This window comes from Mirounga leonina, unplaced genomic scaffold (genome assembly GCF_011800145.1).
Source record: "Mirounga leonina isolate KUSES-001 unplaced genomic scaffold, KU_Mleo_1.0 Mir_175, whole genome shotgun sequence".
Taxonomy (NCBI): Eukaryota; Metazoa; Chordata; class Mammalia; order Carnivora; family Phocidae; genus Mirounga; species Mirounga leonina.
In genome coordinates this window covers 9,491,596-9,506,376 of record NW_023270453.1, presented here as the reverse complement: position 1 = coordinate 9,506,376, position 14,781 = coordinate 9,491,596, and the positions used below count along the sequence as shown (strand labels likewise).

The 14,781-nt window shown below is 50.4% G+C and overlaps 1 protein-coding gene across 2 annotated transcripts in view; it reads left to right on the top strand.

The window, feature by feature from the left end:
* CAMK1D (calcium/calmodulin dependent protein kinase ID) overlaps positions 1-14,545 on the top strand; it is a 428,556-nt gene extending 414,011 nt beyond the window's left edge. For both annotated transcript variants that reach the window (XM_035021641.1, XM_035021642.1), the window contains exons 9-11: positions 6,285-6,372; positions 7,268-7,385; positions 8,869-14,545. In XM_035021641.1, the coding sequence (XP_034877532.1) occupies positions 6,285-6,372; positions 7,268-7,385; positions 8,869-8,987 (325 nt within the window). In that variant the 3' untranslated portion in view covers positions 8,988-14,545. The remainder of the gene's footprint in view (positions 1-6,284; positions 6,373-7,267; positions 7,386-8,868) is intronic.
* Positions 14,546-14,781: the final 236 nt, after the last annotated feature.

Below are 14,781 nucleotides of genomic sequence, written 5' to 3'. Positions count from 1 at the left end.
TTAAGCGACTGCCTTCGGCTCAGGTCATGATCCTGGAGTCCCAGGATCGAGTCCCACATCGGGCTCCCTGCTCGGCGGGGAGTCTGCTTCTCCCTCTGACCCTCCCCCCTCTCGTGCTCTCTCTCCCATTCTCTCTCTCAAATGAATAAATAAAATCTTTAAAAAAAATTTTTTTTAAAGAAATAAGAAAATCGATGTAGAAAGATAAAGTAACTTAGCCTGATCCAAGACTGTGCAACCACTACCTGATGGTAAAGCCACCCTTGTTTCTGGCCAGAACTGATTCCAAAATAAATGCTCTTCAACACCCCCCTGTCAGGAAAGGAAAAGGAAGATAGGAATGGCAGAAGGGGAGGGAAAGATGCTTCTGAATAAGGAGGCAGATTCGGTCATATCTATTTTTAAGAAGTTTAAAATAAATGATATTTTATTTTGTAACAAGTTACATTGGACAATAGGTCAAAGTATGTGACAATAAAGTTAGTAAACCTTCTCTTACTTCACCAACAATACCAACACTGGCCTTCAAAGCTGTAGGAGACTTTGTCTTCTTCCAGTTTTGTTGAGGTCTGGTTGACGTACACGGTATATAAATTTATGGTGTAGAGCATCATGACTTCATATTTTGCAAAAATATGCAAAAAAATCTGCATATATTGCAAAATGATTCCCGCAGGAAGTGTAATTAACATCCACCCCGTTATGTAGGTACCAGAAACAATTGTTTCCTTGGGATGAGACCTTTTAGGATTTACTCTTCTGCAACTTTGAAATATACGCTAGAGCAGGGTTGACCATAGCCATCCTGTTACATCGCAGCACATATTTATCTTGTATGAGGACTAAAGGTATGAGACTTTGGGGATGATCTGATGGAGGAGGAAAGTGATGTCTAAGGAAGGGAAGCAGTTTTCCTCCGATGTGTTCTCTTATCCAGCCTTGCTCTGTGGAAGATAGGAAGGAGGCCAGCTGAAACCTAGTCCCTGCTTCACCAGACATTTTTTTGAAAAACCAAAGAAGGGGGAGGTCATTTCACTGAGGGGCCTGGCAGAGGACTTCCCAGAGGGGCCAAGCCTCATGCCATGAGGCCTTCACCAGGCTGTCGAGGGAGGAGAGGATTTCCAGGCGGGGTGAGCAGCCTGGCCCATCATCAGGACCTAACCGCATCTCTGTCCTGGAACCATATACTCCATATTGCTGGAGGGGCAATGGACAAAGAAGCAAGGCAGGAGGGAACCAGAAAGGAAGGCACGGCCATCGGCGTTCTGGCGCGAGCTCCGGGGTCTCCGCCAGGGTAGTGCAAGCTCTGAGTCCCGGTCCCCACTTCACCCTCTGTTACTGCTTGGGCGACCTCCCCAGCCCTGGGGGCCCCCCGTGTCAAACTGAGATCATGAATAATGGCAGTATTTATCCTCTAGGGCTTTTCCAGGGATTGAACGAGACATGACATACAGATAAGAAGAAGAGGACCTGGTACCTAATATATCTCCCATCTGTATGAGTTGCCATTAATTTATCATCACACAAAGCAATTTGTACTTTTCCCTTTGGGCAGTGGGGGCCCCTGACAGGTTTCAAGCAGGTGATCAGATTTGCATCTCAGCTCAACAGGCTGCAGGATGGGGATGAATCCCTGGCGCTGGGCCAAGGGAGGCCAGCAGGGAGGTGCAGGCTGGAGGTGGAGTGGAGGCTGGCCCAGAGAAGGGGGGAGGGGGCCTGTCTGGAGCCACAGGGATGCAGCAGACAGAGAGTGCGAGGGACATGCCAGGGGCGGGGAGCCTCGGGGCAGGGGTCCCAGAGGTTATTGCCAGGGTTCCAGTTGAAGGGACTGGGCCGGTGAGATGCCTCCACTGAGAAGAGTAGCAGCTTGTGTGTGGAGCGGGGCCGGGGGGGGAGACTTTGCTGAGTCTGGAGCCCAGGAAAGAGGTTGGGCTGGAGACAGAGACTTCAGCGTTGCCAACCTCTTTCCTGGGCTCCAGACTCAGGATGCAGTAGCATGTGAGCTCCTGAGCAAATTGATGCCTCTTTACTTCAGAGCTTCTCCTTTACTTCGGACGCTGTATCATTTCTACCATGCGTTTCCCAAGACCCAGGAAGTCAGCCATTAGGAAATGGTAAAAATGAATGCAATTTGACTCAAACATCAGGGAAATGCCCCCTGCTGCCTGCATTTCTGATATCCTTGTTTCTTTTATCTAAAATTCCCTGGGCAAAGAGCACAGATTCAACAGAGAGCTGGCAGAAAGTGGAGTCATGATTCCAGGGAAGCCTGGCTCTGTCCACACCACTGTTCTGGAAGCTGTGCTCTTGGCACATCGATTCTGTCCAGAGAACATGATCTCTTATTCTGCACTTGCTCTTCCAACTTAATCAAGGCTCCCTGGAGCCAGGAGGGCCCCTGGCAGTCACAGACACCTTCCCTCGGCCCAAAACAGGCACTTTGGCCAGGACAGGGCTCCTTTCAAAGCTGTGTCAGTCAGCCCATCTTGCTAGATGTTTCTGTGCCTCTCCCATGTGAGGCTTTGCCTTTTCATGGTGGTTCATGGTAAGGAAGCACCAGCCTGCTGGCCGGGTGGGAGCCCATTCCTCCTTACAGGGAAGCACCTTGATGGGGTTTGTCTGGTTCAGGTTGTTCTGGACCTCTGTCTCTAGTTATGTCGACACAGAAACCAAAATGATGATTTCTGGGCATCCATGCCCCAGGCAACGCTTGGCAGTGGACCCACCTGGGGGGACATCGTGTGTCGGCCAGGCCAGGGTGGCACCTACAGCCCTCTCCTCAGTGCTCACTGAGACCCCTCCCCTCTTCTGGGCTCCAGCCTGCCAAGCTGTGGTTGACTGTAGGAATCAGGAAGCAGCCCAGGAGTCTGAGAAACCCCTCTCTGGGGTACACACAGGCATCACCAAGCCTGTCTTGAGCAGGTGGCTAGAAAAATGCAAAATCAGAGCTGTGGAAATACAGCAGACTAGGTACAAAACAAAACCCCAGAAGGCAGGGAGAGATGAGTTTGATGATTTGTGTATGGAGAGCCAGACAGACATCGCAAAGGTTGATTTATGTGAATGCCATCTGCGTTTTTAGCATGGGGTTAAAACTGGAAAGCAAAGTGGGGCTCCTGGCTGGGTCAGTCTGTAGAACATTCAACTCTTGATCTCAGGGTTGTAAGTTCAAGCCCCCTGTTGGGTGTAGAGGTTACTTAAAAATAAAAATAAACTATTTTTAAAAACCTGGAAAGCAGAAGAGACATGAATGGAATGTGGGTGTCCATAGCTTTATATGTGTGCATGTATACAGATTTATAAGGAGATTCCCCTGGGTCGGAGGCATTGTTTAATTCCTAGGACCATCGAGGTACAATCAGAGTCCTTTCCAATCCTAACATTCCATGCCTCCAGTGTTGTCAACGAATAATGCTGAAGCCAGTATGCTGAGCATGGAGAGTGGCGTACGTTGTCGCTGTAAACTCCCTGGCTCATGATCAGCAGCAGGCATTTCCGTGATGGGGCCCATTTGAGGAAGACTATGTGCTGTCATGGGCCAACCTCCCCAAGGAGAGGGCCTCATGGGAGCCTCTGGGCCACATCTACCCTGCTGGGTCTTACTCAGCTGCAGCACGCCCTGGGATGGGGGAAGTAAGCACGGAACATTCCTGAAATAATTGGAAGTTTGCATTTTCCTTCCATCTCAGCCCATGCTAACCCACAGAGAAGGGAGTCTCTCTGACCCCCTCACTGGTCTGTTTGGTTTGGAGCATGGCTCTGCCCTGCAGCGGTATTCAGCCTGAGGCACCCCGTACTCCTACCATTTCTGCATGCTCGTTTCCAAGAAGGTGCTGGCCACCGTTGAGTTGGAATTGGCCTTCTTCTCTGAGGACGTAGCTTTTATTTCCTTTTAAGAATTTATTTATTTATTTGAGAGAGAGAGAGAGCACGAGTGGGGTGGGGAGGAGCAGAGGTAGAGGGAGAAGCAGGCTTCCCATTGAGCAGGGAGCCTGACATGGGGCTCAATCCCAGGACCCCGAGATCATGACCTGAGCCAAAGGCAGACACCCAACGACTGAGCCACCCAGGCACCCCGAGGATGTAGCTTTTAAAAAAGGTGCAGGAGGAAAACACTCACATGAATTATTTAGAAGGAAAAGCTTAATAAAGATGTCCGCAGTCCCCTAACCTTGTTCCTCTTGTTTTGAATGGATTTGCCAGATATTCTATTTCACTGGTGTGTTTCTGGGGAAAGTGGGCAACTGGCAGCTGTTAGAAATGGAAGCCTGGTTCTCTTGAGTCCGTTTCTGAGCGTCCTCTCGGCTAAGTCTTTCCAGCCCTGCTGGGAAAAAGATGGGAGTCTATACTGGGAGGGGCAGGGCTTGCTCTTAGCTGAGAATATCGGACTGCCTTCCAAACTGCATCCCAGCCTGGCACAGACTAAAGGTCCAGTCCTGCACCATGTTTTCTATTCTAAAGTGAAAGGCTGGGCGCCTGGGTGGCTCAGTTGGTTAAGCGACTGCCTTTGGCTCAGGTCATGATCCTGGAGTCCCAGGATCGAGTCCCGCATCGGGCTCCCTGCTCAGCAGGGAGTCTGCTTCTCCCTCTGACCCTCCCCCCTCATGCTCTCTCTCTCTATCTCATTCTCTCTCTCAAATAAATAAATAAAATCTTTAAAAAAAAAAAAAGTGAAAGGCTGGGTGGGTGGGGACATATTTTTTACCTGGGGATGTTTTCTTGTCTGAATAAGGCCTAAGCTTGTTACCTTCATATCCCCAAACGGTTGGACATCACAAGGTGTGGCATCCAGGCTGTTTTGGGGTCCAGGGCCATGTGGGTCTGGGAGATGACAGGTTTTCTCACTAACCAGTCACCTTCCAGCCAGAAAGGATGGTCAGTGTTCCCAGCATTTATCTGCCCCTTAACCTCCAAGATGCAAAAATTTATTTCATAGGGGGGGCGCCTGGGTGGCTCAGTAATTAAGCGTCTGCCTTCAGCTCAGGTCATGATCCCAGGGTCCTGGGATCGGGCCCCACATCGGGCTCCCTGCTCGGCAGGAAGCTTGCTTCTCTGTCTCCCACTCCCCCTGCTTGTGTTCCCTCTCTCGCTGTGTCTCTCTCTGTCAAATAAATACATAAAATCTTAAAAAAAATTTATTTCATAGGTATTGGATACCAAGCTGGAATTTAATAGTTGTTAAATGAAAAGGAAGATATGGAAGGTTCTAAGCGCAGAAAAGAATGAGAGCAAAACACAGCTTCCTCTGAAACTGGGGGGAAGGCCAGGTGATTAGTTGTAGTGGAGGGATGGTGCTGAGGTTGATGGGGATGTGTGGGAGAAGAAGGGAGTGACCTTCATGTTACCAATGAGACTGGAGATTGTGAGCCGAGAGGTGGGGGAGGTGGGAGACCAGGGAAAGGAGTGGAGGACGGGAGGGAAGGAGAGGTGATAAAGCAGACGGAGGAAGGACTAGGGTGAGGGCGGTAATTCCTAAGTAGTTTCTAAGGACAGAGGTGAAGAGCAGACCCGCCTTCTTTCCTGCTAATAGAGGGCTATAGAACAAGCAACAACGAATGACCGCTGAGTGCAGAGTGGATTTGGTCCTAGCCATTCTGAGAACTTTTCCGGGAAATGCAAAGGAAGAAGATTTGCCAAGCAGGGTGAGCTGAGGCTGGGTGCCCTTTCACCGAGCACAGAGGTGAGGGGGCACCCGGTGTGGGCGAGGACAACGTGGCCGAGCCTCATTCTGCTGGAATGGAGCCGGAAGGATGTTCTGGGCCCAGGCTGTGAGCGGGTCCGTGGAGCAGCGGGCCTGGAGAGGACACAAACACGGAGCCTCAGGCAGGGAGAAGCCGGGAAGATGGCCCTAGGTAGGGATCTGGCGGTCAGATCAGGCAGGAAACACATCAGGACCTCCTACAGGTAGAGAGCTGGTGAAGAGGGAGACGGAGGAAGGAGGAGGGGAAACTGGGTTCAGGTTGCCTTGTGTCTTCTGCTGTTGCAGGAACTGAGGTCAAAAGAGAAGAAGTGGGAACCAGGCAGAGAGGTCCACGAATCCCCCAGAGGGTGCAGGGTCTAGAAGGGGGACAGGACTTTGAGCGTGGTGGTGGATTGTGTGCATTCAGACAAGAGCCACGCAGCCTGGTGGGGTGCCGACGAGCCACCCTCTCAGGGAACCTCGGGACGGGCGCAGCATTGAGTCTTTCCTGGGAAAGCAGCGTGGGACCCAGTGTCACAGCACCCCCACCCCCACCCCCTGCCCAAGAAACTCTTTTAAAGAAGCATCTTTGCCTCTGTTTCAGGATTGCTGGTGACACGGCCCTCAATAAAAACATCCATGAGTCTGTCAGTGCCCAGATCCGGAAGAACTTCGCAAAGAGCAAATGGAGAGTAAGTCTCGTGCTTTATTCAATTCCTGGTGAATCGAACAACTCCCACAAAATTTTCCCTGCGGTTGGAGCATTTATTATTTCTAAATGTTACTATCACCTGAGTTGGATGAAAATACCCAGAACCTCACCCAGAAAAATCTTGCTAATTTTAACCGACGAGGATTAAGACGCAAAGGGGGTGTCATGGTGTGGGAGGGATAAAGTACACGATTTAATATTTCCCCAGCAACAGTGCTGGTTCTTACTCAGTTGCTGTTTCTTAAGACCATAATTCCTGTTGTCTGCCTTTCCATTACTGGAACTTTGAATAGTTGACTTCTATTAAAATGATACGAAAGCAGGAGGGGAAACCCAGGGAAACCCTGTTTAGGAAAGCCTAAACCCCAGGCTCTAATCAGTGTGCATAAATTAAGAGCTGGCTGTTCTGCCCCAAGAGGCTGTACAGAAACGAAATGAATTCCACTGACCTACTTTATTCAGAGGAAAGGCTATGAGTTAGGACACGAACACCAACAACAGGAAATAAAAACTACCTTAAAACCTCATCGTAGAGTATCATTTCAGATACTGTCTTTTATAACATGCCTTTGATTCTAAAAGTCACTTCTCTAAAATTACAGAGAGAATTGGTTTACATTCATTCTAGATGTTTGCTATGTCAGAAGAAGAGTATTTGTTTAAATCTCCAAAATACATCTCGGCGGGGGAGGGGCTCAATGACTTCGTGTCATTTTGGAAGAATGGGCAAGATGAGCTTCCTTTCTAAAGTATCATGAGAATGTTTTAAGATGTCCAAAATGCTCGGGGTAACAGGAGAAACGACCGGACACAACCTGAGTCTTTTCGAATGAGCCCGACCATTTTGTGCGTTTTCTCCCTTTCTTAAATTTCAGCAAGCGTTCAATGCCACAGCCGTCGTGAGGCATATGAGGAAGCTTCATCTTGGCAGCAGCCTGGACAGTTCAAATGCAAGTGTTTCCAGCGGCCTCAGCTTGGCCAGCCAAAAAGATTGTGCGTATGCTGCAAGGACAGAACTTTCCAATCCGTATTGCCGACACGTCTGGGGTGGGGAGGGGACTGGCGTCCATGAGCACCCGGTCTTTGATACCTCATCCCATTGAACGTCCCAACAACCCGGGGACCTTATTTAATTTAGAAAGAATATTTCCTAAACATTTCATTATCAGATATTCACACAACAGTGAGGATTGTTATTCCCAGTTTGAGATGAGAAATCCGTGGCTCAAGTCCCACACGGCCATGTCTGTCTGGACAAAAGCCCAGACACTTTCGGATCTGTGTCTCCTTCCCCTGAGGTTCGCTCGTCATTGTGTGTCATTCTTAGGGGTTGAGGAAGGGATGGCAGAGACTCATGATCGCCTGATCTCATTGGCTTTTAATATCTGTTTTTTGATGAGGATGATGATAATTGGAGCTGAAGTATGTGACATGCATTGGCTTTGCAGTCCAAGTAAGAGTATTGCACGGTCCCTCATCTTTGCGTGGATGGTCGCTTGCACTCGTCTATTTCTCTCTCACATTCCCCACCACCCTCTGATGTACTTATCTTAATTCTATATTAGGCCATCCCAGGGGCTCCTGTCCATTTCAGAGCAGTTGCCTTGATGGTGCCCATTGGCCCTTATCTCCTTGATCATGAGGCCCTTCCATTTGGTCTCGCTCTGGGCATCACGTTTCACCCCATTACCCTCAGAAAAGGGTTCCCTCCCCCTCTCCATAGTCTTCCCAACTCATGGGGGAAGGTGAGCCCTTATATTTTCCCCAGAAATATCCATGAGCATCCCCTGACCCAATCGCACACCGTGGTAGACCCACATATAATGGATCTCCCTCTGTCGGAGCCCACAGAGTTCACAGGCAAATGCACTACTGGAGCTGAGCTTCAGGGGATTCATCCCACATCAGGATTGTCTGACGCCAACACATGCGCTTGGGGAGCATGGTGGTGCAATCTGTGAGGCATTTTTCTAGGCCAGGGCTGCTGGAATAGGAGAAAGAGGTGATTTCCCATGGCGATCTCTCTGTGTCACAGACACCTCTTAGCAGGAGTAGAGACCACACACCAAACAAGGGGGCAGAAGGGGGATCGTATTCTTTCTTTCTTCTTCAAATCTCTACTCATGGAGCTGTGGTGACAACAGCTCTTATAATGACAGTGTGTCTTCAACACCTAGCCTGAAGCCTAGTACATAGTAAGTGCTCAGTAAGCAGCACCGATCCTATGAGGATGCTAAACGCTGTCGTTGTCAACTACAAAGCCCTTATGATCATGATAATGAGAATGGGAGGGAAGAGTTGGGCCTAAGAAAAAAGCATTTTAAGGACCCTTTGCAAATGCTTTCCTACAGGTAGGTAAAAATTTAGAATCAAGTGTATAAAAGTTTGCCCCTCACCCCCAAACCCTGCCGTGGGAAAGGGGAGCGAGTATTTTCTTCTGGAGCTTTGACCTCCTGTGTCCACTGTCCCCCTGCAGGTCGGGCACCCTCCACGCTCTGTAGTCTCGTTTCTTCCTCATCGGGGGTCTCTGGAGTGGGGGCAGAGCGGAGACCGAGGCCCACCACTGTGACCACAGTGCACTCTGGAAGCAAGTGACTGGCTCTGGAGGCGGGGCCCAGGGGCGGGGCCAGGGAAGGGGGCCCCCAGCGCCACCAGCCACTCTGGAGCGATCCCACCTTGCATGGTGCACCTTCCTGCACAGGACTGGAAGACAGAAGTTTTTTATGGCCATATTTTATACTGCAATTCTGAAGTGTTCATTTCTCACAAACTATACTGACTCAAGGGAGCTGACGTAATAGGATCTGGTGCTGTACATATGAATCTTGCAGAAGCTCTGACGGAACGGACCTCCCGCGTCCTCTCCCCCAAGCCCTGTCATTTCCGCTCTTCTCGGTATGGGTAACCGTCTATGTTGTATTTTTTTCATTAATGACAAAAAAGGTTTCAACTGGATTATTTAAGTATCGGTAAATATTGTGCATTAGGGTTTTATTTTTTACCTTTTACGAAATATGCTTTCTGATCTATACTCCTGAGTCCCATGACCTGTATCTTTTGCTTGTCAGTAGTAGAGTTTTATGTTAACCTTTAAGAGATTTTTTTTTTTCCCCACCTAGGGGAATGTAAACGTATTTTTTAAAATTCTAATAAGAGGATCAAGCATCTGTCTCCAAGGCGAAGAGTGCACTTTACTTCTCTTTCTCTCCCCTTCCCTGGAGGGGCAGCTCTCTAAGAAAACGACTCTGCAGTTCCTCAGGTCTGTCTTGTCTCCAGGGCCACCTTGGGAGGGAATCTACAGAAAACCTTTTCCAGCACCCCCTCCAGCCCATCCCTGGCCAACTGGGGACCCTAGGGACCTTCTCTGTCAGTGGTCAGAAATACAGAAACCTGCTCCTTCCCCGAGACTAAGGCTAAACTTCAGAGGCTCCACGTGCTGTAAAGGGGATGCCCAGCAAAGACATAAGAGCCCCCCTTCCACAAGGAACCAGATGCCATTTTGTCCAAAGGGAACTCCCCGCCCAGCCCCCATGTCTCCTGAGGGTAACGCAGAAAGCTCCCCTCTCAGCTATGCAGTTTTCAAGTTAATCTCTCTGTTTTTTAAAAAATGCATTTCTAATCTTACACTTAAAATGGCCTCTGACTCACATAAGTCGTTTCTGCAGATTTTTACCTGGTCCTTCTCTGAATGTTATCCAGGCAAGGAGAGGGAAGTGGCCTTGGAAAAGAGTCCATCTATCTGGGGTGTGGTAAGGAGAGGTGGCCTGCCGAGCAAGCGGGACACTGACCACCACAGGGATGGCCAGAGACGGCCTCCACCAGGCCCGGCTGGGGCTGGAAGGCCTCCCTCTGACCAGGGCAATCTGAAAAACCAAAGACCTGTGATGGTGGAGTCACCAAAGGGCCCAGGTTGCCTGGGAGTGAAAAATTTCTTGGGTTGGAGGACTTTCATTGCTAAATCTGGCGATGTCCCAGGCAAACTGGCCGTGTTATCGGTCCGTGTGGTGCATAGGTGTGCAGGATAGAGCGCTGCGTGAACCCGGGGGCAAACCCTTCTCAAGGGGGCTTCCAGGACCCTCTCTTGCAGAGGCATGCATCCCTTGGCCCTCCTGCCCATGCAAGACCATGAGTCTGCATTTTGCACCGCGAGCCTCAAGTCCACCACATGTCCCTGTAGATCTGTAGGTCTGCCTTACTGGTAGAAAAAAATGGCCTGAAGACTTGAAAGAGTATCTGAGAAAACTGAGGTGTCTCTCCAGGAGCTTTATTAGGGTGTTGCTTACTAACAGGCGTAATGGAGCATTCGTGTTGCCATAGTATCAGAAAACAAGTAATTAGATGTTGCAGGGGGTGATCATTTGCCCGGATGGGGTCCCTGTAATGTGTGCCGGAGTCGTGATCAGTCCTTTGGCCTGTGTGCTCGATGCAGTCCTTTGCATTGGGAGAGCCACATTCACTGATGGGTGATTAAATTATTTCCTCGAGCTGATATATGGGATGCATGTTCTATTCTATTAGTTTGAAGGTATGTCTTACCTGACACTTGCAGAGGTGAAAGTTGCGGCCTGTCCCAAGCGTCCCTTCTGTGGTTTGGGCCAGCCCCTGGCCATGCTTGGCCTGTAACGCTTCAGGTCTCCAAAACATTGTGCGAGGAGATGGTGACTGCTTTCAGCCCAAAAGGTAAACTCCGTTGAACTTGACATCAGGCAAGTCAAGACTGTTTCAACGCCACCAGACTTCGGTCATTTCCTGTTGTTTTAGGAAGAGGAGAAAAAGAAATACCATATGGAAGAACTTTTGCTCTTTGAGAGAGCCTCTGTGGCAGAAGGAGAGAGGTTCTCTTTCAACCGCATTTGGTATTGTTTATGCTTTATTATCATATCACACGACAAGAGAACCCAGAATGTGCCTTTTGTTAAGACCTGCCGAGTGGGGCGGCTGAGTCCCAGGCCCCTCGCCGATGTCAGATCCCACCCGTAGGAGCTGCGCATCTCCTACGTGCCCTAGGCTTCCACTCCCTGTGGAAACCAGTGTGTGGCCGAGGCTCAGGGACAGCCACTGGTCCCATCATGGGCTTCCTTTCAACCCCAAGCTCCCCATTGGTCTCCTAAGCTTCTCAGAGCAAGTGGACAGTTTTTCCTACTTGAATAGGACATGTTGAAATCATGTCCGTGAATGGTCTCTCCCTCAGCTGCCGTCTGTCCTTCCCTCATGTCCCGCTTTTCACCTCCTCCATGAGGCAGTAGGCAAAGCTAGCGCTGGTCTGAGACAAGCAGCAAGCGTGCGCCCACATGTGGGGCCCCCCAGACCAGCGGCTGATCGCTCTTAACCAGGGTACCCCGGAGTCCGGACTGCTCATGGCTCTCCATCACGAGCACACCAGGGCCTGGGGTATTGGGTTGGGATGGGGTAAAGGCCGCTGGAGCCGAGAGGGGCAGGGAGCCCCAATGGGAAGTACACAGGACCATGGAAAACCCTTGAGAAATGGAGATGCCCAGATAGATGGACCACAGCTCTGTTGCCGGGGGCAGGGCTCCCTGTCTCCTGCTGCCTCCAGCCCCATAAGAGAGCAGCAAGGATAATCTCCCCTTTGTGTCTCCTTTGTAAAGGACTATGCAGAAAGCATGCCAAAAAAAAAGGGCAGGGCTTAGTGTTCTTGACTGTGGCAACAATTCTGGTCACTTCTGCACCCCCACCTCAAGAGTAGGAGTAGCGCCCCCTCCCTGCATGGGAGCTTGTGGCCTTGGAGAGGTTCCCGCTCTCCAGCCAGCGGTTAGCATGATGTTCAAGGAGCTCAGCAGGCCAGCATGGGGCAACACGAGATGGCTTTGGCTAAACAAGCAAGGCTCTGGCGCTTAGGAAGCCAGGGCCATCGATGACAGGGATTGGGCATAGGACCCTCAGACTCAGTTTACCTGCCCAGCACTGACCGCATCTTGTCATTTGTCTGCCTTGGTGTCCAGCATATCTTGGGGACAGGTTGCGGGTGGGAGACAGGAACTCCCCTTTAGAGTGAAGGTCAGGAACACCAGGGACAAAGGGGAGGGAACCCCAGGGACCCCTCCTGAAAGGGGGTTGACCCTCTCTCTCTCTCTCGAGGAGTGACAGCTTCATCTGATTAACCCATGGGATGTGACATTTTATGAGCAATTTTAGACGGAAGAGACCATATCCAGGGGAGAGAACTCGGTATTTGAAGGCTCTGTGGCCCAGCAAGAACCATGGCTCCAGGGCTGAAGGCCGGGGGGCACTCGGGTTGCTGCAACACTCCCTACCCCATGTGACTCATGAGGTTTCCCTCAGATACACGAAGGGAAAGCCAGGGCCAGCAAACGGCAGCTCCTCCTCCCATCTCATAAACAGAAATAAGATGTACTCTTTCCCAAGGTCACACACTCACTTCTGGCCAAAGAGATGAAGGGCCTCTGTTTCAACCAATGCACGAAACCTTTGCATGTTCTTCTCAAACAGTACTCCTTCCACGTCCTGTCTCCCCACACTCGGCAAAAGAGTTTGCCTTTTCCTTAAACACATTCCAGACCAAACACTGTTCAGTTTGTTTCCCGCCCCCCCCCCCAAAAATTGTGTATACCTGTATGTAACCCACCGCTCTTTTCGGGGGGGGGCACCTGGTCCTCGGTTGGGGCTGCAAGTGCACCTGACATTTGCAAACAAGCATTCCAAGCCTTTGGCTCCCAGAGTTGAAAGTGTTGAGCTAGAAAAGGTGAACCGGACGGAGTCTTCCGAGGGGGGCTTCTTTCCCGAAGATACCAGGAAACCCCCGTCTGCTGGGGAGCTGGCCAAAGGGTCCAGCGGACAGAGTGCCCCCTTGTGCCCGTACCCCACCTGGGGTCCCAGCGCATCATGGTCGCAGCCTGGCCGAGGGCCCGGGAGCCCAGCCCCACTGTGAAGCCGGCTGCACACGCTGGCCAGGGCCCGGCCCGTCTCCTGCCCCACGCGGGCTCAGGCCATCACTGGAAGGCACAGCAGCCCTTCCCGGCCTTCCCTGCCGCCTGTGGCTGGAGCGGCTCGGCGTTGGGGCTCCGCTTCTGCGAACCCAAAGGCTGTGCATTTGGCAGCCAACCCTGCAGCATGTGGCTGCCAGGTCTGGTTTTGTGGACAAAAGCAAGTGTGGAATGGCTTCTCAGTGTCTGCCTCTCTCTCTCTGTCTCCACCAAAGGGACAAACTGTTGCATTCACCCTTTGTACCAACGCCACTTCTGCATTTGCCATATCTATTTTTAACCTTTTGGTCCCCAGGGAACTTCTCATATGGTGATTATTTCTTCTGATTATTTACGGAATTATTTTACTTAGAGGTGATTTTATTTTCTTATGGACAGGAAAAAAAAAAAAGAAAAAGAGGAGTGTTTGAGGCTTCAGTCATAGAGACAAGTCATCACCAGGGACCCCAAAGCCCCAAACACGAAATAAATTAGTCCTCAAAGGCAAACCTTAATCTGGGCAGATGGAGATGGCCAGGCCCTCATGTCAGCCCTGCAGGGCCTGGGTCAGGGCTGGCAGCCGGGCTCTCCAGAAGGAGAAAGAAGGAACAAGAGAATCGCTCGTTTGGACATCAGTCGTACACACAGAAGCCTACCGCCCTCCCTCCAGGGCCCCAGCATCAGAGTGTATGACGAGCCATCCGATGACAGGAGAAAGGCTGCAGAGCATCTTTGTTTCCAAAGAGGGCGGCACGTTTCAGAGAACATTTAGCTTAGTGCCACTTTCAGGTTGGACGACATAAAAGGCATGTTCTGTCCAGAATAAAATTGGGAACAATTTCTTAATTGGCCTTCGTCACTTCTCCGAGCCTTCCCACCAGCGAGCGAGCATGTTTTCCAAAAGCTTACAACTGGCGAATCCAGGAATGTCCCCGCGTCTATTATTACGAGGCTTGTGATTGGTTTAATTTTCCCATAAAAACATGTTTGTCCCAAAGAAGGGAAACTGTGCATTTATTCCATGCATGTAACAAACTGCAAGAAGTTTAACCCACATAGGTTTGCGGCACTGCAAAATTGTTCATGGGCCTATGTAGCAAATGATTCTCTGCCTTGACAATCATGTACACATATCAAGATTTCTATCATAATGATAACGAGATTGATGACTTCTTGTTTTCCTCCAATAAAGACAATTAATCACCTTCAGATGTATGCGGCTTGTTTCCTCCATAAAGCGGGAGAGGGGCGTGTTCCAAGAGCTCTCTCTTTCCTCCCCTTTCCGAAGTTTGGATTTGAAGTCAGGGAGTTTGAACTGAGCCCCTGGAAACTCATGAGGTTCCCTAAATATTTCATGTCACCCGCCCAATGAGCCAGAAGTGCCAGGAGAGGAAGAGGTGGGCACATCTTGGCTTTGAGGTCTGTGGAGGGTGCCCCACTTTACC